This window comes from Pelophylax lessonae (genome assembly GCF_965119305.1).
Source record: "Pelophylax lessonae genome assembly, chromosome: 1".
NCBI lineage: Eukaryota > Metazoa > Chordata > Amphibia > Anura > Ranidae > Pelophylax > Pelophylax lessonae.
This window is the reverse complement of record NC_138768.1, coordinates 59,790,106-59,816,619: the sequence shown is the minus strand read 5'-3', so window position 1 is coordinate 59,816,619 and position 26,514 is coordinate 59,790,106. Positions and strand designations below refer to the sequence as shown.

Genomic DNA, 26,514 nt, shown 5'->3' with positions numbered 1-26,514 from the left:
CTGTGTTGTTAAGGGGATTGTTGTGGTGGTAACAGGTGTTGTTGTAGCTGTGGTGGGGACTGTTGTGGTAGTTGGTGTTACTGTAGTCACCTGTGTTGTTAAGGGAGGAGTTGTGGTTATGACTGGTGTTGTTGTAGGGGCAGTTGTAATAGTTGGTGTTACTGTAGTCACCTGTGTTGTTGAGAAGATAGCTGTGGTGGTAATGGGTATTGTTGTAGCTGTGGTGGGGACTGTTGTGGTAGTTGGTGTTTCTGTAGTCACCTGTGTTGTTAAGGGAGTTGTTCTGGTTATGAGGGGTGTTGTTGTAGGGGCAGTTGTAATAGTTGGTGTTACTGTTGTCACCTGTGTTGTTGAAGGGATAGTTGTGGTTGTAACAAGTGCTGTTGTAGCTGTGGAGGGGACTGTTGTGGTAGTTGGTGTTACTGTAGTCACCTGTGTTGTTAAGGGAGGAGTTGTGGTTATGACGGGTGTTGTTGTAGGGGCAGTTGTACTAGTTGGTGTTACTGTAGTAATCTGTGTTGTTAAGGGGGTTGTTGTGGTGGTAACAGGTGTTGTTGTAGCTGTAGTGGGTAGTGCTGTGGTAGTTGGTGTTACTGTAGTCACCTGTATTGTTGAGGGAGGAGTTGTGGTTATGACGGGTGTTGTTGTAGGGGCAGTTGTACTAGTTGGTGTTACTGTAGTAATCTGTGTTGTTAAGGGGATTGTTGTGGTGGTAACAGGTGTTGTTGTAGCTGTAGTGGGTAGTGCTGTGGTAGTTGGTGTTACTGTAGTCACCTGTGTTGTTGAGGGAGTTGTTGTGGTTATGATGGGTGTTGTTGTAGGGGCAGTTGTAATAGTTGGTGTTAATGTAGTCTCCTGTGTTGTTGATGGAATAGTTGTGGTGGTAACGGGTGTTGTTGTAGCTGTGGTGGGGACTGTGGTGGTAGTTGGTGTTACTGTAGTCACCTGTGTTGTTGAGGGAGTTGTTGTGGTTATGACGGGTGTTGTTGTAGGTGCAGTTGTAATAGTTGATGGTACTGTAGTCACCTGTGTTGTTGAGGGGATAGTTGTGGTGGTAACAAGTTTGGTTGTAGCTGTGGTGGGGACTGTTGTGGTAGTTGGTGTTACTGTAGTCACCTGTGTTGTTGAGGGAGTTGTTGTGGTTATGACGGGCGTTGTTGCAGGTGCAGTTGTAATAGTTGATGGTACGGTAGTCACCTGTGTTGTTGAAGGGATAGTTGTGGTGGTAACTGGTGTTCTTGTAGCTGTGGTGGGGACTGTTGTGGTAGTTGGTGTTGCTGTAGTCACCTGTGTTGTTGAGGGAGTTGTTATGGTTATGATGGGTGTTGTTGTAGAGGCAGATGTAGTAGTTGGTGTTACTGTAGTCACCTGTGTTGTTGAGGGGATAGTTGTGGTGGATATAGGTGTTGTTGTAGCTGTGGTGGGGACTGTTGTGGTAGTTGGTGTTACTGTAGTCACCTGTGTTGTTGAGGGAGTTGTTGTGGTTATGACGGGTGTTGTTGTAGGGGCAGTTGTAATAGTTGATGGTACTGTAGTCACCTGTGTTGTTGAGGGAATTGTTATGGATATGATGGGTGTTGTTGTAGAGGCAGTTGTAGTAGTTGGTGTTACTGTAGTCACCTGTGTTGTTGAGGGGATAGTTGTGGTGGATATAGGTGTTGTTGTAGCTGTAGTGGGTACTGTTGTGGTAGTTGGTGTTACTGTAGTCACCTGTGTTGTTGAGGGAGTTGTTGAGGTTATGACGGGTGTTGTTGTAGGGGCAGTTGTAATAGTTGATGGTACTGTAGTCACCTGTGTTGTTGAGGGAATTGTTGTGGTGGCAACAGGTGTTGTAGCTGTGGTGGTAACTGCTGTGTTAGTTGATGGTATTGTAGTCACCTGTGTTGTTGAGGGAATTGTGGTTATGACAGGTGTTGTTGTAGAGACAGTTGTACTAGTTGGTGTTACTGTAGAAATCTGTGTTGTTGAAGGGATTGTTGTGGTGGTAACAGGTGTTGTTGTAGCTGTGGTGGGGACAGTTGTGGTAGTTGGTGTTACTGTAGTCACCTGTGTTGTTGAGGGAGTTGTTGTGGTTATGATGGGGGTTGTTGTAGGGGCAGTTGTAATAGTTGGTGTTAATGTAGTCTCCTGTGTTGTTGAGGGAATAGTTGTGGTGGTAACGGGTGTTGTTGTAGCTGTGGTGGGGACTGTTGTGGTAGTTGGTGTTACTGTAGTCACCTGTGTTGTTGAGGGAGTTTCTGTAGTTGTGACGGGTATTGTTGTAGGGGGAGTTGTAATAATTAATGGTACTGTAGACACCTGTGTTGTTGAGGTAATTGTGGTTATGACAGGTGTTGTTGTGGGGGCAGTTGTACTAGTTGGGGTTAATGTTGTAGTCTGTGTTGTTGAGGGGATTGTTGTGGTTGTAACAGGTTTTGTTGTAGCTGTGGTGGTGACTGTTGTGGTAGTTGATGGCACTGTAGTCACCTGTGTTGTTGAGGGGATAGTTGTGGTGGTAACGGGTGTTGTTGTAGCTGTAGTGGGGACTGTTGTGGTAGTTGGTGTTACTGTAGTCACCTGTGTTGTGGAGGGAATTGTTGTGGTTATGACAGGTGTTGTTGTAGGGGCAGTTGTAGTAGTTGGTGTTACTGTAGTAGTCTGTGTTGTTGAGGGTATTGTTGTGGTGGTAACAGGTGTTGTTGTAACTGTGGTGGGGACTGCTGTGGTAGTTGATGGTACTGTAGTCACCTGTGTTGTTGAGGGAATTGTGGTTATGATGGATGTTGTTGTTGTAGTTGTTGTTTTCATTGGTAGAGTGGCTGATGTTGTCTTTGAAGTTCCAGGTTGTACAATGCAAATATTTCCATAGTAAAACAAGTAGGTAACATTATATCTGATAGCAGAAATTTGTCCAAAAATACTTTCTTTTTGATGGAAGAGCTCAGCCATGATGTTTACTGGTATGGTGAGAAAATAATAATCCATAAATAATGTTTCTACCTAAAAAAAAAAAAAAAAAAAAAATGTTACTTATGCAACTTTGAGGATGTCTTCAACAAGTCTCTGCATGCCCATCATGTGCCCTTTGACCTTTTCTATTCAATGAGCTCATATGAAGCCTGCATAAGTGCACGAAAATGGTGCAGAAGTTCCCAGTCTTTTATAAAATGTGCACGTGAAGCTCAGTTTACATTCCAGCACATCGCCTATTAGCTGGAATGAATGCAGTACTGCGCCAGCATGCATAGGAGTGATGTCATCAAGCACTGACCAATGAAGACAGCCAAAGAACAGCACCCAGCAGAAGATGCAGGCAATGGTGAGGGATGCAGACCAAAGAAGAAAAGGTAAGTTTAGCTATTCTTTAAAGCAGACCTAAAAGGATCACATTTCATTTTATACAATGCTGTACATAATAAACAGTTGCCATTTTTTTTTTTTTAACCTTTCTTCATCCTTTATCCTATCTCAGTGCTGCTCACCCTGTACCTTGTCTCAGCCCCATCCTGTCTGTAGTCACCTCAGCTTCAGCTACAAAGCATACCTCAGGACTGGTTTCCTGATAACAGTAATAAAGTACAGTAAAACCTTAGATTGTGAGCAAAATTAGTTTCGGAAACACGCTTGTAATCCAAAGCACTCTTATATCAAAGCAATTTTCCCCACAAGAAATAACGGAAACTCACATGATTCGTTCCACAACCATTTATTCATAAGTCCTTCAGTTTATAGTCCATATAAAAATATTATAGCGATGTCATAGGTTGTGTAACTATAAAATGTCCATCCATAAATGCAGGGGCAGACTGGGCCGGGGGGCAGGGATGCATTTTCCCCACAGGCCGCTCTAATTTCCGTAAAGAGGCTGCTGTGCTGCAAGCTGGGAACTGCGCATGTGCAGTTCTGGAGCTGGCCGAGTTTACTGTTCGGGCGGTGTCTGAGGGGTGCAGGAACGCTCGTTCTGCGAGTCGGCGATGTGTCCTATGACAGGGAAGTTGGCTGCACCTATCACAGAGCTGAGACTCTGCGTTCCATACACAGCACAGAAAAGCTCTGCCTCCTCCCGCCCCTCTCTCCCTGTGCCCGCCCACACACCGGGAAGCCCGTGTCTCTGTCTGTGAAGAGGATTGTGGGGGCGGGAAAGTTTGAACTGAGCAGCCGGCAGCCACATCCTAAACATGAAGCCATGCATTACCGGAGCCAATGAGTCTCCTGGGACCTTTTCAAGTAAGTGAGTAGTAGCTGTGACCGGCCTCTCATCCTCCTCCTCCTCCCTTCCTGCTCTCTCCCAAATTCCTCTTCCTTCACATTTCCTCACTGCCTTTTTTACCCTCGTAAATGTCAATCTCTCCAGGCAATGACATGCTTCACTTCCAACTCCACCTTATTTCCATAATTTTCTGTAGGTATTAGATGTGCTCTCACCTTATTTTTTGAAAAAAAAATACTTAAAGAAAGTTATGGATATAAGGTGGAGATTAAAGTGAAATTCTACACCTAAGTGGAGCACATTACAGAAGATTTGAGGATTTTGTTAAAGGGGTTGGAAAGGTTTGAATTGTCTTTAATAAAAATAACAAACATGTTATACTTACCTGCCCCCTGTTAAAGTTTTGCACAGAAAAGTCTCTCCCTGCAGGCAACGTGTAGCGGTCTCTCTCTTTGCGGGCAATGTGGAGCAGTGTCTATCTCTCTGTGCAAGCATAGTGGATCAGTCTCTCTCTGTGCAGGGAAATGTGGAGCAGTCTGTCTCTCTCTGTGCAGGGTAATGTGGAGCGGTCTGTCTCTCTCTCTCTCTCTCTCTCTGTGCAGGGAAATGTGGAGCAGTCTGTCTCTCTCTGTGCAGGGTAATGTGGAGCGGTCTGTCTCTCTCTCTCTCTGTGCAGGGAAATGTGGAGTGGTCGCTCTCTGTGTTCAGAGAATGTGGGGCGCTCTCTCTCTCTCTGCAAGGAAATGTGGGGCGGTCTCTATCTCTCTGTGCAGGGAAATGTCGGGCGGTCTCTCTCCCTCTGTGCAGGGAAATGTGGAGTGTTCTCTCGCTCTCTCCCTCGCTCTGCAGGGAAATGTAGAGCGGTCTCTCTCTATGCAGGGAAATATGGAGCGGTCTCTCTCTGTGCAGGCAATGTGGCGCGCTCTCTTTCTGTGTAGGAAATGCGGAGAGGTCTCTCTGTGGGCAATGTGGAGAGGTCTCTCTGTGCAGGCAATGTGGAGAGGTCTCTCTGTGGGCAATGTGGAGAGGTCTCTCTGTGCAGGCAATGTGAAGAGGTATCTATGTGTGGACAATGTGGAGAGGTCTCTCTGTGTGGGCAATGTGAAGAGGTCTCTCTGTGTGGGCAATGTGGAGAGGTCTCTCTGTGTGGGCAATGTGGAGAGGTCTCTCTGTGTGGGCAATGTGAAGAGGTCTCTCTGTGTGGGCAATGTGGAGAGGTCTCTCTGTGCAGGCAATGTGGAGAGGTCTCTCTGTGTGGGCAATGTGGAGAGGTCTCTCTGTGCAGGCAATGTGGAGAGGTCTCTCTGTGTGGGCAATGTGGAGAGGTCTCTCTGTGTGGGCAATGTAAAGAGGTCTCTCTGTGTGGGCAATGTGGAGAGGTCTCTCTGTGCAGGCAATGTGGAGAGGTCTCTCTGTGTGAGCAATGTGGAGAGGTCTCTCTGTGCGGGCAATGTGGGGAGGTCTCTCTCTCTCTCGGTACAGAAATTAAGGGGACATCTCACCAGTTGAACATAGGTGACAAAAAAAATGATTTTCTGGTTATAATAACTGCCCTTACTATAATGAAAATAAGACATGTTTTTTTGACTTCAGATTAACTTTAAATCACATTGCTAATTGCATATGATACTTGTTTGTAACTTAAATACTGAAATTTCCACTTAAAACTGTGATTTTGTAACTTTTTGAAATGTCAGTTAGAACTTGACTGTGTCAGTAAATTTTGGGTGTCATGTCCGTAAATTTCACTTTGGTAGGTTGGCAAAACTGGCCTTCAGTAATACTGAAACAGTGCACATGACTATCCCCTCACCTGTTTTTATGGCCGCAGTATGCAGGGCACGAATACCCTATGATCTGGCCGGGGGTGGAAAGAAGGGATAGACTGATATGTTTTTTTCAAGGCCGATACCGATACCAATATTTTGGTCACAACGCATTGGTATCGGCCGAAATGGGCCGATATTTTGTACATTTAAAGTTTTGAAAAATAAAGACAAATTTTTGACACAAATCTGGTACTGAATATGTTAATTTTTGTTTAATGCTTAATGGCTGGCTGGCTGGCACCCTCTGGTGGGTGTCTGGCTGGCTGGCACCCTGTGGTAGGTGGCTGGCTATCACCCTGTGGTGGGTGGCTGACTTGCTGGCACCCTGTGGTGGATGGCTGGCTGGCACCCTGTGGTGGATGGCTGGCTGGCTGGCACCCTGTGGTGGGTGGCTGGCTGGCACCCTGTGGTGGGTGGCTGGCACCCTGTGGTGGGTGGCTGGCTGGCACCCTGTGGTAGGTGGGTGGCTGGCAAAGGGGCTGTGGGTGGCTGGCTGGAACAGGGCCTGTGGGTGGTTGGCTGTCTGGCACCCTGTCTGTGGGTTGCTGGCTGTCTGGCAGCCTGTGGTGGGTGGCCAGCTGTCTGGCACCCTGTGGTGGGTGGGTGGGTAACTGGCACAGGGGCTGTGGGTGGCTGGCTGGTACAGGGCCTGTGGGTGGCTGGCTGGCTGGTACAGTGCCTGTGGCTGACTGGTACAGGGCCTGTGGGTGGCTGGCTGGTACAGAGTCTGTGGGTGACTGGCTGGCTCGCTGGTACATTGCCTGTGGATGTGGGTGGCTGGCTGGCACCGGGCTGCTGTGGGTGGGTGTATGGCTGTGATGCACTCCTGCAAGACTAGTCCCGACTTCAGACGAGGCTGTCCAAGGCGAGGAAGGTGGCCTAAGGAGGCAGAATGATGTCACAAAAATATTGGCAATATTGGCCAGTTCCGGGACCGATACCGATATATCGGGGAAAGTGCATATCGGCCACCGACATATCAGCCTTGCTGATAATTGGTCTATCCCTAGTGGAAAGAGCAGAGTTTTTCCCAAGGGGAGCCGGCTGGCTAGGTCAGCAGTAGTGCTGGTAAAGTGGAAGTGATAAGGGTTGAAGTGACACCTCCCCTATCATTTCCTCCCAACATCCTATGTAGCGCCGCAGGAGGGAAGAGACCCAGAGGGCAAGGCTGCAGCGGGCTAATTAGCACCTAATCAGTGAGGTAAGATCCTCACTATTATTCTTTTGCTTTATAATGTCAGGGATGGGAGCGGAGTCGCTGCACCATGGGCCTCTGGGTTGTATTTGCCCCCTGGGCCAAAATTTGCCAGTCATCCCCTGCACAAATGGCACCTCCACAAGGGGATTAGAAGCAAAATCCAGCAGGAACTATAGTGTATAAAAGAGAAGAGAGGCGCCTCTAAGTGTAGTAATATGGTTAATGAAGGTTCAACATTTAGCAACTCACATGGTTGATGACTAAAACAGGCACTTCTAAGTATGCAGGCATCGGGGGTAAAGTTGTCCACATAGACCAATCTCCACACTGCCCGGCTTTCACCGCCGTCAGTCTGTAGTCGTGACCGGGAAGTCTACCCTGCAGTAGAGCGATCTGAAAGCGAGGCTTTAAGTGCTCACGGAGCGCAGTGTTGAAGGGATGGCGTTGATGGCATTGTGGAGGATGGTCTATGTGGACAGCTTTACCCCGGATGCCTGCATAGTTAGATGTGCCTGTTTTTCATCATCAACCATGTGAGTTGCTAAATGTTGTACCTTCATTAAATGTAACCATATCGCTACACTTAGATGTGCCTCTCTTCTCTCTTATACTCATTTGTGATGTGACGCTACTTGTATATTACTTGTATATAAAGACATTGCTTGTTTATCAAGTCAAAATGAATTAAAAAAAAATTGTTGCTTGTCTTGCAAAACGCTCTCAAACCAAGTTACTCTAATCCAAGGTTTTACTGTATGTCTGCAGAATGCATGGCAGACCATAGTTTCAATCAGGGGTGCATGGACAGGATGACACTTCTGGAGCATAACTGGGAGATGGTTGTCATCTCATAACTAAACAGGGACCTTCTTGGCAGGACCACTAGGTATCTTTAACCACATAAGGACCGCTCACTTTGCTGCTATTGCAGCAAGGTGGCAGCCCTGGGTCTAGCGACGTAGACCTACGTCGCTGGACTCCTCCCTGTCTCTGTTTAGACACAGCGGGAGTCGGGCCAGAGAAGGAGAGACGACAATCACCGTCTCTCTTCCCCGATTGTCGGGGGAAACAGTGAAAAAATCCGCCCGCTTGTGTAAACGAAGCAGGCGGATCTTCTCTGGGACAGACAGGGACAGATCACAGGATTCAGCATAGCTCAACCTGCGATCTCTGTCTGTGTCACACAACCCCCTCCCCCCACACACGTCAGTAAGCATGAGGCACACATTTAACCCCCTGATCACCAACAGTGTTAACCCCTTCCCTGCCAGTGTCATTATTACAATAACAGTGCACATTATTAGGGGTCCGATCTGTCCGCCGCAATTTCGCAGTCCCGCAAAAAATCGCAGATCGCAGCCATTACTAGTAAAAAAAAAATAAATAAATAAAAATGACATTAAAAATCTTTCCCGTAGTTAGTAACTTTTGCGCAAACCAATCAAAATACGGTTATTGCGATTTTTTTTTACCAAAAATATGTAGCAGAAAACAAATTGGCCTAAAATGTTAAAAAATTTTGATTTGTAAATTTTTGGGGGGGAATGTTATATATCAGAATGTGAAAAATATTGTTTTTTTTTTTTTCAAAATTGTCGCTCTTTTTTTCAAAAAGTAAAAATCGCACAGGTGATCAAATACCACCAAAAGAAAGCTCTATTTGTGGGGTATCATTTGGGTACAGCGATGCACGACCGTGCAGTTGTCCGTTTAAATTAACACAGTGCCGAATCGCAAAATATGGCCTTGTCAGGAAGGGGGTAAAATGTTCTGGTCTTAAAGTGGTTAAAAATACACTCATTGAGAATTTTTTTGTCAAAGACATGAAGCTAAATACATTTTGGCCTAAATATATGACAAAAATTGAATATATTGGATATTTTTTAACTGTCAAAGTAGAACATGTCAATTGTTTGCAAAATGTCAGTCTTTTTTTATTAATATCGCAAAAAATAAAAAACACAGAGATGATCAAATACCACCAAAATAAAGCTCTGTTTGTGGAAAAAAAAGGACGTAAATTTTGTTTGGGTATAGCATTGCATAACTGCGCAATTGTCAGTTAAAGTCACGCACTGCCAAGTTGAAAAAAGTGGCCTGGTCATTAAGCAGCCAAATCCTCCGGGGCTAAAGTGGTTAAGTCAAAGTTTCTGATTTAAAAATTCAAAAACATCTTTTGAAATTACATTCACATGTTAAAATTATTATGAGTTTTTAGTGATCCCTTTTAATCACTTGATTACCAGCCTGTAATCAGTGCCCAATTACCAAACAGGTAGAGTAGGCAACGGCCTATGGGTCCAATGCCATTTAAGAGCCCTGCAACAATGGAGCAAAATAAAATTGATTTGATCTTGAAAGAAAATTACAATGAAGCTTTCCTAACTACTTAAGGGCCAGGCCTATTTCTGACACAAAATCAGTGTTTTTTGCTAGAAAATTACTTAGACCCCCAAACATTATACATATATATATATATATATATATATATATATATATATATATATATATATATATATATATATATATATATATATATATTTTTTAGCAGAGACCCTAGAGAATAAAATGGAGATTGTTGCAATACGATCTGTATTTTTACAAATAGGGCCGAATTTAGAACTTTTTGCTGAAAATTTTCGGAATTCGGCAACCAGAACCGACCAAAATGCAATGGGACAGGAAATGGGCTTTAAAAGCCCATGATTGGACCAGAACCATTAGCAAAAGCCAATTGAGAGGGCAGGAGAATGCTAGGAATGTGATTGGAGTGACTAGGGGGTCCCTAGGCCAATCATTAGTGAATACGCCCCCCAGTGTATAAGATAGCCCCCGCCAGAGTGGAGTGGAGAGAGTGGAAGCAGTTCTGTTAATTTTAATTTAAAAGTGTCATTTAGCATTTATTAGTGTGAGGAAAGGGATATCTAGTGTAGTTAGGGTGCTCTTTTACACTTTAGTTAGATGCAAAAATTTAGTTTCTGTAGGGAAAGTGTTAAGTGCCAGGGTGACCGTAATGTAGTGTAGGGTGAACTGACACTGACTGCTATGGCAGGGTGACCAAACCCTTCCATATCAGGGTGACCGTAATGTAGTGTAGGGTGAACTGACACTGACTGCTATGGCAGGGTGACCAAACCCTTCCATATCAGGGTGACCGCTATAGAGAAAAGATAGTTTCTCTTAATTAAGTCACATTCGGTGCACTAATATGGCTTCTCACCGGTCAGCTTGCTTTTTGGCTGCAGGTGTTTATAGGGATTTTTTGAGCACATGTTTGGAGTCAGGCATGACATCTGAACATGTGTATAGGGGGTATATATACACACCCATGTATGTATATATACACCTGCACATATATAGGTGTGAAAGGAGCAGAAAACACTACTTGCGCTAATGAAATAATTAACACCAATATAGTTACGCTCCTATCACACCTATATATGTGTATGTGTAAAATACATATAAGTGTGTGTGTATATATACACGTATACACAAGTTCAGATGTTTGGCCTGCCTCCAAAGAACCCAAAAAAATGCCCCAAAAAATGCTAGCGGCAAAAAAAAAACGCCCAGGTGTGTTGTTGCAGGCATTTTTTTGGGGTTTTTGGAGGCAGGCAAAACATCTGAACTTGTGTATAGTGGTATATATACACACATACTTATATGTATTTTACACATACACATATATAGGTGTGATAGGAGCGTAACCATATTAGTGTTAATTATTTCATTAGCGCAAGCATATATTTCTGCTACTATCACACCTATATATGTCTAGGTGTATATATACATATAAGTATGTGTGTATATATACCCGTTTACACAAGTTCAGATGTTTTGCCTGCCTCCAAAGAACCCAAAAAAACGCTAGCGCCAAAAAAAAAAAAAACGCCCAGGTGTGTTGTTGCAGGCATTTTTTTGGAGTTTTTGATTTCAATGGGGTTCTGAAATCCGGACCGAACTTTCGGGAAGTTCGGATGTTCTGGCCGAACTGAACTTTTGAAAAGTTCGATCATCCCTACTTACAAACTCAATTTAAAAATAAAAATACACTTTTTTAAATTAGAAAATTAGAAAACAGTAACATTAGCCCAAAATTGTTACCTAACATGTTATGCTCTAAAATTGTGCACGCTTGTGGAATGGCGGCAAGCTTTGGTACTTAAAAATCCATTAAAAATTTCTACAGGTTGCCAGTTCAGAGTTACAGAGGAGGTCTAATGCTAAAATTGTTGCTCTCGCTCTAACGATTACCGCAATACCTCACATGTGTGGTTTGAACACCGTTGACATTTTTGGGCGCGACTTTCGTATGCATTCGCTTCTGCGCGCAAACATATTTTTTTAAATTTTACACTGTCCCTTTAAAAAAAAAAAATGTGATCACTTTTATTCCTATTACAAGGAATGTAAACACCTTGTAATATAAATAAGTAGGACAGGTCCTCTTTAATATGAGATCTAGGGTAAAAAAGTCCTCAGATCTCACATTTACACTTAAGCAATTAAAAAAAAAAAAAAAATGTAATTTAAAAAAAAATCACATGCAATGTCAGTGCGATGCAAATTCAGCCATACAGATTCGCATCGCATTCAGACTAAACTTGCACAGGAACCTTTTTTGGGTCCGCCCCGGCAGTGTTAATTTTGGCAGCAAATTTTGATTTAGTTTTAGTTATGCTTTTGACTAAAATGCCATTTTCAGTTTCTGTGCTGTGATAGTTTGACTGACATTTACTCCGACATTCAACACTGTACCCAAATTAATTTTATATCATTTTTGAGCCAGGCACAGCTTTCTTTTGGTGTTATTTAACAACAGTGAGTTGTGCACTTTCACCCCAGTGCACTTTCACCCCCTTCCTGCCTAAACCAATTTTCAGCTTTCAGCGCTGTCACACTTTGAATGACAATTGCGTGGTCATGCTACACTGTACCCATATGAAATTTTTATCTTTTTTTCACACAAATAGAGCTTTCTTTTGGAGGTATTTGATCACCGCTGGGTTGTTTATTTCTTACAAAAAAAAAAAGAAAAAAGAAAATTTTGAAAAAAACAAAAGTTTTTCTTATTTTCTGTGATTACATTTTGAAAATAAGTAATTCTTCTCCTTCACTGTTGTGCATTCATGAGGCGGCACTGATGATGGGCACTGATAGGCTGCACTGATGGGCACTGAGGAGGTGGCACTCATGGGCACTGATGAGGTGGCACTGATGAGGAGGTACTAATATGCTGCACTGATGGGCACTGATAGGCGGCACTGAAGAGAACTGAAAGGCGGCACTGATAGGCACTGAAAGGTGGCACTGATGGGCACTGATAGGCGGCACTGACGGGCGGCACTGATTGGCACTGATGGGCGGCACTGATGGGCACTGACAGGCAGCACTGATGGGCACTAATGGACACTGACAGGCAGCACTGATGGGCACTGATGGGCGGCACTAATGGACACTGATGGGCAGCACAGATGAGCAGGCACTGATGGTGGGCACTGATGGTGGTGCAGCTGATTTTTTCCCCATTCACAAGAAACGGATCTCCCTCTGTTTCCTATTGTCCTCTAAGTGGTAAAAATATACCATGTGATTGCTGTAATGGCCAATCACAGTGACCACATGGTACCCAACCCCATGGATTGGCTTAGTATAGTCATATTGTCTCTGTGTGTAAATTGCACTGGATAAATATAGGGTCAGGATCCACTGTTTAAAGACATACCCGATAGAAAAGGGGTTAACCAGATTTGAGTTCCATGGTGCACCATCAGAGATCCAGGCAGACTAAAGGTAAGGGATATACGTAGCACTAGTAAGGCAGAACAACACCCCCAATATCAGCTTTGCCTTTCAGAGTCATAATAATTTTTTATGTACACACATAGAGATACAGTATATTTATAAATCAGTGAATGTGACTTTCACCAACGTAGGTGTATCTTCCAGTTACGACAGTAACTGACAGTAATTGATTCACCGGCAGTGAACGTTCAGTGAATGTCACATTCACTGCTTCATAAATATACTGTATACTTTGTATACACACATATCCTATGAAAGGTGTACATTATATTTACCTCTCCAGGTATGCTGAAAGCTCTAATCAATATGAAGTCTTCATCACAGGTACTTTTTATATAATGAGGAATCCCGATAGGAAAATAGATCACATCCCCTTCACCAACATCACATTCTGTGCCGGAGATGGCTACCTGGTGAAAACAATATATATGTTTAGTTAAAGTAAACAGTTAACATTTGTATATGATCTATAATTACAGAGAGGTATACATTATAGAGGACTTCCTAATAGCAAAATATAACTATGAATCTCGCTGGATAAAAAGTCATCCCATGCCCTGAGGATCATACAATCTTATGCATGTTTTATTGTCATAAACACTCTCTAGTTACAATTTTTGGGTAAAAGACAACTGAACTTATAGTTGAAACCCTAAAGCTATACAGTGAATGATAAACAAAAAGCAGTAGATCAGATAAAAGTCTTATACATTCTATGTCACAAGGCATTGGGTTCCTTCTGGTTATGTCAAATGGGTTTGGACACCCCTCCAAATTACTGGGAACAAATGAAAAGTACTGTTAGTTAGTCATGTACTTATTGAACACCTTTTGAGATGATTTGTAACATCAAATTCAAGCCAGGATGTTTAATTTTACACCAGTACTTGACCTCACAATTGCTCTTTTGGTTGAATGGGCTCATATTCCAATGGACACACTCCAAAATTTTGTGAAAAGCTTTCCCAAAAAAGTAAAGGCCGTAATAACTACAAGGGCAGGGGGTGGGCAGAGGAGTCAACTTTATATTTTTTTTGGAATGGGATAACCTAAAACACTGATCTTACAGAAGACAGACAACCATTTTCTTTAGAAAAGGTAAGGATTTATAAATCCCAGCATGGCCACTGACATAGCTTCAAGTTCTTGTGCATTGAAGTATTGCTCAACTGCAAGCTACCAGTATATTTTTGCTCTATAGTATGAAACTAGAGATGAAAACCCATACAAGCAAAAGGGAAAATATATAAAATGTTGGTATTATTTATCAACCAGAAATCATAAACAAATTAATAGTGTAATTCATCCAGTACTTTATGTAGGCAGGTGCAGTCTGTTCCTCCACTGCAGGTGGTGCTCAACAGTAGTGAGCAGATGGAGAGGAAGTCAGGAGGAGCATGGTTCCTCTATAGTTTCCTGGATCACTGCATGGTTCCTCTGTAGTTTCCTGGGTCACTGGGGCAACAATCTGGTTGGATGCTGACATCCCATGTGACCCTGGTAGCCATCTTGGGTCAGGCAGAGGCTAATTAAGACCCTGGCTCCTGGGTTTGGCGTGCATTCAGCATGTGGGTAGTGTAGGGACAGGTCACCCATCTGTCAGGGAAAGTATCAGCGGTAGAGAGAGATTCCAGAGGAGTAGGTAAAGCTCAGGGATCCAACTATCCAAAAATTCACTTTACAACCACTTCTGTAATCTGAAGTGAGCATCACTTTGATCAGGTTTTATGATGTATAGAAAAAAACAATATCTTCCATGCTCTACCAGTCCTCCTCAGTCCCTAAAAAATGGGGCCTCCTAATCAGAATCACAAAGCACGTGTCTCTCAAGATGGCGCCATAATTGGGGCGTTTCTATGGAACCTATTTTATAAATTTCTACCCTGCACTAGTGAACTGAAGAATGGATCCTGAAGTCAGTGAAGGTCACTAACCTACTCTTTCTAGAAAAAAAAGTGAAAAGAACCCAATCCCAGCACTCTTGGACAGCTGTAGCACAACAGAGACAGGTCTATAACACAAACCTCCCCTCCTACTTTTTACATAACATTTTAGAACAGTATTGGTGTCAGAAAAGGAAGAGGGGCATTCAAGGTGCTGGCCTGCTCATTGGTGGCTCAGCCATCATGAACTAAATGTGAAGAGCATAGGAAATATTTTGCTGCTGTTTGGGCTAAGTTGGGTACACTGGAGAAACTCCACCTGTCTATTAATACAGTTATTCACCTAGTGCAGAGAGAACACAGAAACCTTTCTTTCGTGTATTCTATTTACCCCTTTCCCTACTACATGGCTGTCTGCAATAAAAGGCATCCAAAGGATTGGACTAGCTTTTTCCAAAATTTAAAGGAAGTGGAATTGCCTGGGGATGAGGTCTATGCATCTAAAGGCATAGTGACTCTGAAAAACAAAATATATAATATATTGTAGCTTACCAGTCCTTAGATGTGGAGGCTGCTTCAGTTTCTTTTTTTCCAGTGTTTTTTCCCTTTATTTTAACCCGGCAATCCTGCCAATAGCACACTACCTGCCCTAGAGTGGCTACACTTTCTACCTCCCTTAGAGGTAGAAATTATTGCTACCCAGGCTTGACTTCAATCAAGTCTTCCTCTCTTTATTTGTATTATATGGGGGTGGGGGGATTAGTATTTTTGCAGAATTAAAATAGCATTTTTTTGCTTTCTGATTAGAGCGCTGACATTTCTTTGCATTCTTCTGGCAGGATCAATTAATCTTTCTGTACAACTAATGCAGCAACTGCATATAAAGACTGATAAGCTGCAATATAGTACAATTTGTTCTTGGGTTTAGATATCCTTTAGGATCCACCATGAACTTACAAGGTGCAACTGAATAAAGGTATTGCCATAGAAATACACCACAAAAAGTAAAATGAGCAGAGGCTCAGCCTTTTTACTATACAGGTATAAGCTACTCCGGGGTTGAATTACTAAAACTGGAGAGTGCAAAATCTGGTGCATCTGTGCATGGTAGCCAATCAGCTTCTAACTTCAGCTTGGTCAATAAAGCATTTATGAAAATAAGCCTGGAAGCTGATTGGTTTCTATGCAGAGCTACACCAGATGTTGCACCAGTTTTAGTAAATCAACACCTGTATGTTACTGGCCATATAATATTATCAGATTTGGCTACCAAGAAGAATACCCAAGCTTTTTGTTATCCACTGTATTTACATACCTTTCCACAACCTTTGAGTACATAGGCCATTTCATGTGCATTGAGATTATAATATGGTCCCAAGAGGCCAAATGGCTTTAGGATCACCACTCCCAAGCTAAGTGTATTTGGATACTGAAAAAAGAAATTCAAGTTGCATCAGTTTAATTTCCTCAAGCATGATACAAGGTTGCACAGCACAGAATTATGTAACAAAATGCTAATTTTATTGAGAAACATGTTGAAGACTTATAACAGAAAGATTAAATCTACATGCTGTGAATCAAGTGGACTTTCTAACCATCAGCAATAAAAATAGATTTTTAGTTGTTTTCTGGATTTGCATTTTAATTGCATTTTCTTGCGTTTTATATTCATTTTAATTTTTTATTATAAAAAAAAATATACATGAAAAATTCATTCTCTGTTTCAGTCCGCTTCCTATCAGTGTAATTTTAGCAATTGCACAGGAGTGTGTTTCCAATAACATTTCCCCCCGCTGTACTCTTTAGTCCCTCCTGCAAGCTGCTGTGTTATAAGATGTATATTATGTTATGTTATGTATATTATGTTATATATGTATATAAGATGTATGAGCTGTCGGAGGAACCACTGGATGTGATGTGGGAGCAGATATTCAACTCACCTGGAAGTGTTGGACACTTGGATTGGCCGGGGGTCAGCAATGCGGCAGAGCTTCAACACATGGGCTGCCCACGTGTTATATCATCTTTACAGGCTGTCTTTTTTATAACTCTCTGCCCTGCAATCACTATTTGATTAAAAAAAATTGCATAATACATATGTGGTACAAGTGGTACCTGAATCTGTCATCTGATAGCAGCCTCTTATAATTCCCTGCACAGCTGCATTCTGGGAGAATGGAGAGGCAGGACTACAAGTCACTTCGGCTCTACTACGCTGCAGACTGCTGTACTTCTAACACTGTGAGCTTCCCGTGAGGAGGAGAGAGCAGAGTAATGATCTTATCAGTGTGCAGCTGCTCATTCATTGTCCAATTACAGGCCATGGTGTGTCCTCGACCAGGCTGTATTGTTAAACTGCAGAGTAGTCTGCAGTAGAGATGGGTTCTGGCGTGTTCGGGATCCTTGTCCCAAACCCACCTGCCCAATCCCGCCAGGAAGCCGACACTGCACACCGCCAATCACAGGCAGTGAGACATTTCCCGGTCTGTGCAGCGGAGGAGCAGGAAATGTCTCACTGCCTGTGATTGGCGGTGTGCAGTGTCCGCTTCCTGGCAGGATCCTGGGTTTGGGACTAGGATTCCGAACACACCAGAGCCTATCTCTTGTCTGCAGAGAAGTCTCTGGGAATGTAGCACTGGGCTGTTCTGTCTAGCAGGGGTGCATGGAGCTCAAGATTAAAAATAATTACAAATCTTCTGGCAGGCAAAACGGTAAGCGCCAGTTCACACCATGGAGACGCAATCCAAGTTAGTTCAAGATGCTTTTTTGATGGGTTTGTGGCACGTTTCCGGGGTGTTTTTGATGCGTTCCGGTACATTTTTCCACGTTTTTTTTCTTCACATTTAAAAAGGACATTTGTGTTCCATTGCGTTTTTGATGCATTTTACCAAGTTCCAGTACATTTCAGTGCAGAAAAAATGCAGCAAATTATTTGTGTTCCAGTTGAAGGTATTTCTTCAACTGGAACACACTGGAACTGACCATACTGGTGTGAGCTTTGCCATTAAAAAACATATAATCTACTATCCATGCGTTTTTGAAGCAGAAAATAATGCACTGGACTGCATTTGGTGGGAACTGGCCCTTAGTGTCTATAAACATCAACAGTGTATTCAGTTTGCCTTGAGTTCAGTTCATATACATTTGTCCTCTGCACCCAACCAAGAAAAATGTGTACCATCCTGAAATTACAAGGCAAATGTCCCAGACTGGCCTGATTCATAATGGGTGTTAAAATATACAATAGTTTCTTTTTTTTTTTTTTTTTCCCATTGAAATGTGAAACTACCACTTAATAAACTAAAATGCATGTATATCCACCTATTTGGAAATTTGAAAAAAAAAAAATTGTGCCTTACCGAGAATATGGAACTGCCGTAGGTGATGGTATTTTGGGTCAGTCCTGTAGTGTTATCATAGTAGCGAGCGCTGGTTATTATTATATTGTTAAATACTAATTTCTTTTCACCTAAAATGAAACATATAATGCAACTATTATAAATGGTAAAGCAAGGAAATATTTGAAAGTGATCTGCATAAAAGGTAGATATACTTTTTTTTTTTTTTGAAGATGTGTGGTAGAAGGAAGTATTGTATAGGGTAGGAATAGAGACCCGGCCCTATAGTCCCCTGAGAAGTCAAAAAATGCAGAATCCCCATTGTATCCAGCTCAGCACAGAGGTGTCAAATCAGCATATCCTTTAATATAGAGAATGTGATCACCCGTTGCTTTATGTGAAGTACAGTTACTGTACAAGTGAGCTTTGTATCTAATCTATAAACATCTATTCTATAAGTATCTTATATATAAGAATTAGGTACCTATGGTATAAAGTAGTGATCGACCGATATAGTTTTTTTAACGCCGATACCGATATTTCGGTCAACGGATATCGGTATTGGCCAATATTGGCCGATATTTTCGGACACTAAATTTTTTTTTTTTTTTAATGTCTACAGGTACTGTGGTGGAGGGATCTGGGGGTCTAAAAGACCCCAAACCCCTCCTCTGCACTTAAAAGCATTCAAAACGCCATGTTTGGCTGTTTTGAATGCTGTAAGCTTTTTTAATTCGCCGCCGCCAGTACCCGGAAGTGATGTCATGTCATGACATCCCTTCTGGGTACTCTGCGCTGAATTAAAAAAAATGGAGACCCGGTCAGACAGCAGCGGTGCAGGTAGGATGCCCAGGTCTTGTGGGACAGGAGACCCAGGGCAAGCCGCGGAAGGTGCGGAAGGGGGTGGATGTCCCCTCCCGCTCCTTGTAATGACAGCCGAGCGTCTTCTCAGCTACATTGGTTGTCATTACAAGTCAGCCGGCCGTCGGCTATGGACACCGGTACCGGGGTGATGCCTCTAGCTGCAGAAATCACCCCGATACATGCACTTTCCCTAAATATCGGCAATATCGGTAAATCCAAAGGCCGATTCCAATATATTGGGGGAAAGTGCATATCGGGCACCGATATATCGGTGTTGCCGATAATCGGTCGATCCCTAGTATAAAGTATTCACTCTATAAGTATCCTATTTATAAAAAAAAGTATATTCTATAGGTTTCCACTCTTTAAGTATCTTATATACAGTATCTCATCTATAAGAATTAAAGAGTAACTCCATTTTTGTTGAAAAAAAAAACATTCCCCTCTGGCTGATCTCTGTACATTGATGGGATTTTAACAAACTTTGTAGATTCCTACCTTTTGTTATTCTGAAGAAACATCTGTTTGTTTGTCTGTGTCCATGTGCAAAGTGCAATTAATAGCGGGGGGTTTTGTAATTATCAATGAGCAGATGCACTTGCAGGGTTCTAATTAGGAGAGTGGCAGGGTCTGCATCCCTTTAGATGGGATTTCCCTTTTGGGGTATCTCACTAAAAATGTAATTTGTTGCTGCTGCCTGGTATCTTAGTGCAGACTTCTGGGAAAATCAGTGAGCCAATCACAAAAGTGGGAAGTTACATATCTGGGGGCGTTCTGTACACCACCAGGTTACCATTGAATTGCATTTTACAGAAAATTACAGATCTGCAAATTAAAAATGAAATGTAGTTTTTAATTACATTCAATTACAATATGACTAGTGTAGTAATTGTATATGCAATATTATTTTATTTTATTTTTTTTTTTTCAAGAAAGTCGAGTTATCCTTTAAGTAACAATTCTAAAAGTCACTATTCTATAAGTATCTTATCTAAAATAATAATTACCTATTCTCTAAGTATCTTATAAGTATCAAATTGGACAGCACAGTGGCTAAGTGGTTAACACTTTATGTATGAATATAAGTTAGGGACCCTTAAATGAAAGCTGCTTGAGGACAGGGACTGATGTGAGTGTACAATTTACACTAGATTGCCAAAAGTATTGGGACGCCTGCCTTGACATGCACATGAAATTTAATGACATCCCAGTCTTAGTCCGTAGGGTTCAATATTGAGTTGACCCAACCTTTGCAGCTATAACAGCTTCAACTCTTCTGGTAAGGCTGTCCACAAGGTTTAGGAGTGTGTCTATGGGAATATTTGACCATTCTTCAAGAAGCGCATTTGTTAGGTCAGGCACTGATGTGAAGGAGAAGGCCTGGCTCACAGTCTCCACTCTAAGGCATCCCAAAGGTGTTCTATCAGGCGCAGGCCAGTCAAGTTCCTCCACCCCAAACTCACTCATCCATGTCTTTATGGATCTTGCTTTGTGCACTGGTGCGCAGTCATGTTGGAACAGGAAGGGGCATCTCCAAACTGTTCGCACAAAGTTGGGAGCATGAAATAGTTCAAAATGTCTTGGTATGCTGACGCCCTAAGAGTTCCCTTCACTGGAACTAAGGGGCCAAGCCCAATCCCTGAAGAACAACCCCACACCATAATCCCCCCTCCACCAAATGATTTGGATCAGTTCGCAAAGTAAGGTCCATTAAGAAATGGATGAGTGAGATTGGTTGGAGGAACTTATCTGGCCTGCTTAGAGTCCTGACCTCAACCTGATAGAACACCTTTGGGATGAATTCGAGTGGAGACTGCGAGCCAGGCCTTCTCTCTCACATCAGTGCCTGACTTCACAAATTTGCTTCTGGAAGAATGGTCAAACATTCCCATAGACACACTCCTAAACCTTGTGGACAGCCTTCCCAGAAGAGTTGAAGCTGTTATAGCCGGAAAGGGTGGGCCAACTCAATATTGAACCCTACAGACTAAGACTGGGATGTCATTAAATTTCATGTGCATGTCAAGGCAGGCGTCCCAATACTTTTGGTAATATGGTGTATATGTAAAGCCTGCGTAAGTTGATGGCACTATATATGTACCTGAAATAAATAAATATATCAATTTCCTATTCTAGAAGTATCTTATCTTGAAGAATGAAGTGGATATAAACCAAAAAACAATGTAATATATTGCGGCTTACCAATGTGGTGGCTGCAGCCACTACATTAAGAATTTGGGAGCTGCAATATATTACATTTTTGTTGTTGGGTTTTTTACTGCTTTGAATATCTATCTTATTCTGTATGTATGGATGTTGCACAGTTTCACTTCTCTTGTCCTGTATGCTGGGTGTAATTCTCAGTATCTGTTCTTATTCTGTATGTATGGACCCTGCACAGACCCACTTCTCTTGTCCTGTATACTGGGTCATTCACTAATTACAACAGTTCAGTACTATCCCGTCTTACCTTCCATGTCCAAAAAATACTTCCAGACTATGTTGGGTGGAGACTGGGGGTATGCTCCTTGGACGGAACCCAGAGTAATTATTTGAGGTTGAGAAGTGTTACGTTTCAAAGCTTGAATGAAATCCAATCCAGACAGGGGCTATAAAGACACAAATTAACAAAATTCTATCTTATAAATACAGTAAACATTTTTGTGTTTTTTTATTTTATTAAATATTTTGACATTGGGCTGCACTGCCTGTAGGAAGGGGATCACCTATCCTCTTAGTGTAGGCCCTCCTTACAAGAAATTACCTTTTAACACCCCCCTATATTGGGTGGCACAGAGCAGCGATGCAAAATGTCTGCTTGGGGTTTGCCCTGAACCAATCAGTGAAGTGGAAAATCTTTGTGATGTGTTCACCATACAACATCAAAACTTACATTTTCAAAGAGCAAAATGTGATTAAATTGCTGGCAAAATGACAACTCCCGGCAGTTTCATTATGTTGTGAATAAAATGGCCAGGGTTTCCCCTCATCTATACCAGACCTTTCAAGTCTAGTATGCATTTTTAACCGCTTGCCGACCGCCGCAAGTACATATACTGCGGCGGTCAGCCCCGTGCAGGCAAAGTGACGTATGGGTACGTCACTCGCCTGCGAGCCAATAGGGGGCGAGCGCGCGCTGCCGAAGGCACGCTCCAGCCCCCGCTCGTTCACGGACACCCCCGCGCGTGTGCCCCGCAGACCCGATGTCCGCCGGTCACTCGCGATCGTCGTTACAGAGGGAGAAAGGCAGGTGGCTAATGTAAACAAAGCCGCCTGTCATTCTCCCCTGTGTAAGTGCAGAGATCATACGGTCCTGCTATGCAGGATCGTATATCTCTGTAGTTACACCACTAGCCACATCCCTTCACAGTTAGAAGCATGCCCCTAGGAATACACTTAACCCCTCTTTCTCCAATAAAGTTAACCCCTTCCCTGCCAGTGTCATTTTTACAGTAACAGTGCATATGTATAGCACTGATTACTGTAGTAATGTCACTGGTACCCCCAAAAGTGTCAAAAATGTCAGTCAAGGGTCCGATCTGTCCGTCACAATGTCGCAGTCCTGCAAAAAAAAAAAAATATGTAACAGAAAAGAAATTGGCCAAAAATGTTAAAAAATTTTGATTTTTACATTTTTTTGGTGGAATTTTATATAAAAAAATGTGAAAAATATTGTTATTTTTGCAAAATTGTCGCTCTTTTTTTGTTTATAGCGCATGATCAAAAAAAAATCGCACAGGTGATCAAATACCACCAAAAGAAAGCTCTGTTTGTGGGAAAAAAAGGACGTCAAATTTGTTTAGGTACAGTGTCGTACGACCTCGCAATTGTCAGTTAAAGTCACGCAGTGCCGAATCGCAAAATAGGGCCTAGTCAGGAAGGGGGTAAAATGTTCTGGGGCTTAAGTGGTTAACTTGGGGTCCCTCCCAAACAATCCACCTTTCTACACTTGTGGCAGTGTGGATTAAGCAGCCTAGTTGCTTCCAATCAACCTAGAAGGCTTGAAGATAAAAGTCCTCAACTAATGTGAATAGTTCAAACTGGCGTACCCCACTATTCCCTTCTCCTATCCCAGGTCCAAATAAACATCAACAAAAATCAACACCCCTAGACTGTTCATTTGTGTGACGAGCCATCAGGAGCAAGGAGGGATCAGTGAACTATATCTCAAGATAAGCGTGTGCTGGTAATCAGGGGAGCCCATCAAGTCATTATTCAACAGGCCCTGCGGAGAAAGTGCTACACAGCTTTCTGAAGAATGTTTTTAACCACTCCATAACAGCAGAAGTATACATTACAAATATATACACATGACCTGCCAAAAAAGTGATTGGAGGTTTGCCAAAACTTTCTTTGGCGCCAGTAACTCTACCTTCTCCGCCTCTTAATTATGTTATAATGTAGTAAGCAATAAAACCTCAGAAAACATGTTCATCATTGAATAATGTGACGGCAAGAATCTGCGTGCCAGCTCAGTACTGGTAAGTGAGGATCATTACTTAGTATTAAATCATGATATTATTATTATCAATGTCTGAATTTTCAAATTGATGAATTCACAATGTTTTGCAGAATAGGCTTCATGTTGCTTGCTGGTAATGTTATACTACTTGCTGCTTGTTGGGTTTTTTTTATATACTGCTTGTTGCTTGCTGGTTTTGTTATAATAATTGCTGCTTGCTAACATTGTGATGCTGATTGTTGCTTGCTGGTTTTATACTGTCTGTTTCTTGTTGGTTTTGTTATACTGCTTATCGCTTACTGGTTTTCTTAGTTTTATTATACTTATTGTTGCTTGTGGATTTTGTGAATCTGTTTGTTGCTTTTGGTTTTATACTGCCTGTTTCTTGCTGTTTTTTGTGGTACTGCTTGTTGCTTGCGGGTTTTGTTTTCTAAAAGCGATTGTAACGCTTTATTTAAAAAAATAAATAACAAACGTGTCATACTTACCTGCTCTGTGCAATGGTTTTGCACAGAGCAGCCCCAATCCTCCTCTTCTGGGGTCCCATGGCTCCCACTATTAACATCCTGCCCAGTCAGGAGAGAGAGAGCCGCTGGTCTCATGCACATGGATGGATCGAAACTTAGCTCAGGTAAGCATAAGCGGGGTGGGGGGGGGGGGGTCAGATCCTGTGACGCAGATAGGTTTACCCTCATGTATTATGGTAAAAAACCTTTAGGCTTTAGAACCATTTTAATTGTACATCATATGAAACAGGTGTTTGGGCACTGGCAAATAGCAAGGTTGGAAACTGCCCGCCACTCCCAGAATTGCCTCTGTTTCTTGCTAGTGTCTATAGCTGATGGACCTTTCTTTTTCTGGCCATGTAAGTGAATAGGGCAGGTGGCAGCACTGGTCTTGACGTAGGCGGTGCCAGCACCCACTGGTGTCCTTAACAATTTTTGAAAGCAAGAAGATGTCATGTTTAATAGCCGTTAAAATAGTACTTTTTCGCTAACTGCTAAGTTAAATCCAGTCTTCCCATCCTTTCCCCCCTTCCCCCACTCTCTTGGTCCCTCTTAACCCACCCCATTCTAGGGCTAATCCTTTCTTCAAGGAACCTCCAGATCTTTAGTACTTTTGTGACAATGACTTGCTGTTAATACACTTAGACATAAGTTGTTTCCCTAAAAGTTAGATTGTATTTTCCGCTATTGTTTCATTGTGTTATTATGCATGACGATCATGTGACAAGTTTAGATTACCCGCTTTACCAAGGCTACAATATGTTAGGCACTAGACTTCAGGCAAGCCCACCTAGCTGTACAGAGCAGATTTACAGATATGCTGCTGAAGTGCCTTTGTTTTTTTGTCTTTTTGACCGGTTTTGCTCTTCTTAAGCCTCTTTCTTCAATGGATTGTTTATGTTGATTTGTTGCAATATTGTCCTGATGGATATGGCTACTAAATGTAACGTTCTTGGCTACTACATACTATGTTCTTGGCAAATGCTCTGTAAAACCCTTAGCCATAAATAAATAAATACAGAATTTAAAAAAAGTTAAATCCAGAATAGTGGGGCCCATGGCTCCCAACTAATCTTTTCAAACTCCAGGTGTTATGCAAACAAACTTTTAGCAAGTTGACATTTGCATAGAATTTTCGTTGATCTCCAGAGGGAATTTACGATATTAGAGATATATTTCCAAAAAGTGCAGCGCTAGAGAGATATGCAGAGAAGGTAGATATTGGCTTATGCTGCCTACTCTTCTTTTTGTATTAGACTAAGAATCCCATTTTATTAAATTTTTGGAACATTTTATCCAACGTGTGTGTTATAAAAAAAACTTTTAACAAAAACAGCTTTGTGAAAAATGTGTTGAGCACATCCCATGATCTCCATAGCAGAAATATACATTGCAAATATATACACCTGACCTGCTAAAAAAATAATTGGAGGTTTGTCAAAACTTTCTATGGCGCCAATAACTCTACCTTCTCCGCCTCCTAATAAGAATGTTATAATGTTGAAAACAAAAACCTCAGAAAATATGTTCATCATTGAATAATGTGATGGCAAGAATCTTCAGGCCAGCTCAGTACTGGTAAGTGGGGATCATTACCAAGATCTAAATTATGCTATTGTTATCAATGTCTGGATTTTAAAACAGATGAATTCACAATGTTTTACAGAACAAGCTTCATGTTGCTTGCTGATATTGTTATACTGATTGATGCTTGCTGTTCTTTTTTCTTTTTCTTTTTAAACTGCTTGTTGTATGTATAGGGGGGTCGATGGGGGATTCTGTGACACAGAATTTTTTTTTACTTTAATGCATAGAGTGCATTAAGGTTAAAAAACCTTTAGGATTTAGAACCACTTTAATCATATATCACATGACACAGGTGTTTGGACACTGGCAAATAGCAAAGCTTGACACTGCCCCCCACTCTTGAAATTGCCTCCGTTTATTGCTAGTGTTTATAGCAGCTGATGGACCTTTCTCTTTTTGCTGAGAAAGCCTTTTCTTCCTTAATGTATGAATTTCTACTTGAACTGCCTTCCTCTGCTGAGCCTCAGTGCTCTATAGCAGTGGCAATTTTCCAGATTAGTCCTTATTGATGCTTAAATTCCAGAGGGAGAGTACCCAGGCTCCAGTGAAAGAACATAGACTGCCTGTAAGCTAATATGGCACTGGATCGTATCTGTGGTGCTCACTTTGACAGGCGGTTGCATCTGTGAATTAGCTTGTGGGGTGCTTTACAAGTCTAGGGCTGTGGTCTTCTCCTTTAAGACTCTACTGGATATTCCTCCTGGATAAGGTGAAGACTGAGACAGTTTTCCAGCTCAGCTCCCCATATGTGTTATTTTCTCTATTGTAAGGGGGGGGGGGGGGCACCTGGTGCTGTCTCCCTGCTTTTTTGGGCACTAGAGAGATTGAGGAGCGGAGGGAGGTGGCTAGTGCC

General features: G+C 42.2%; 1 protein-coding gene across 1 annotated transcript in view; it reads right to left on the bottom strand.

Annotated features, from left to right (window-relative positions):
- Positions 1-26,514, bottom strand: part of LOC309569661 (uncharacterized protein) — a gene marked incomplete at its 3' end in the record, with an annotated part of 57,844 nt that overhangs the window by 2,055 nt on the left and 29,275 nt on the right. Inside the window, exons 6-12 of the mRNA XM_082275599.1 lie at positions 21,577-21,715; positions 18,264-18,373; positions 16,220-16,333; positions 13,297-13,431; positions 1,935-2,979; positions 676-1,791; positions 1-432 (exon numbers count right to left, since the gene is read on the bottom strand). Of these exons, the coding sequence (XP_082131725.1) occupies positions 1-432; positions 676-1,791; positions 1,935-2,979; positions 13,297-13,431; positions 16,220-16,333; positions 18,264-18,373; positions 21,577-21,715 (3,091 nt within the window). The remainder of the gene's footprint in view (positions 433-675; positions 1,792-1,934; positions 2,980-13,296; positions 13,432-16,219; positions 16,334-18,263; positions 18,374-21,576; positions 21,716-26,514) is intronic.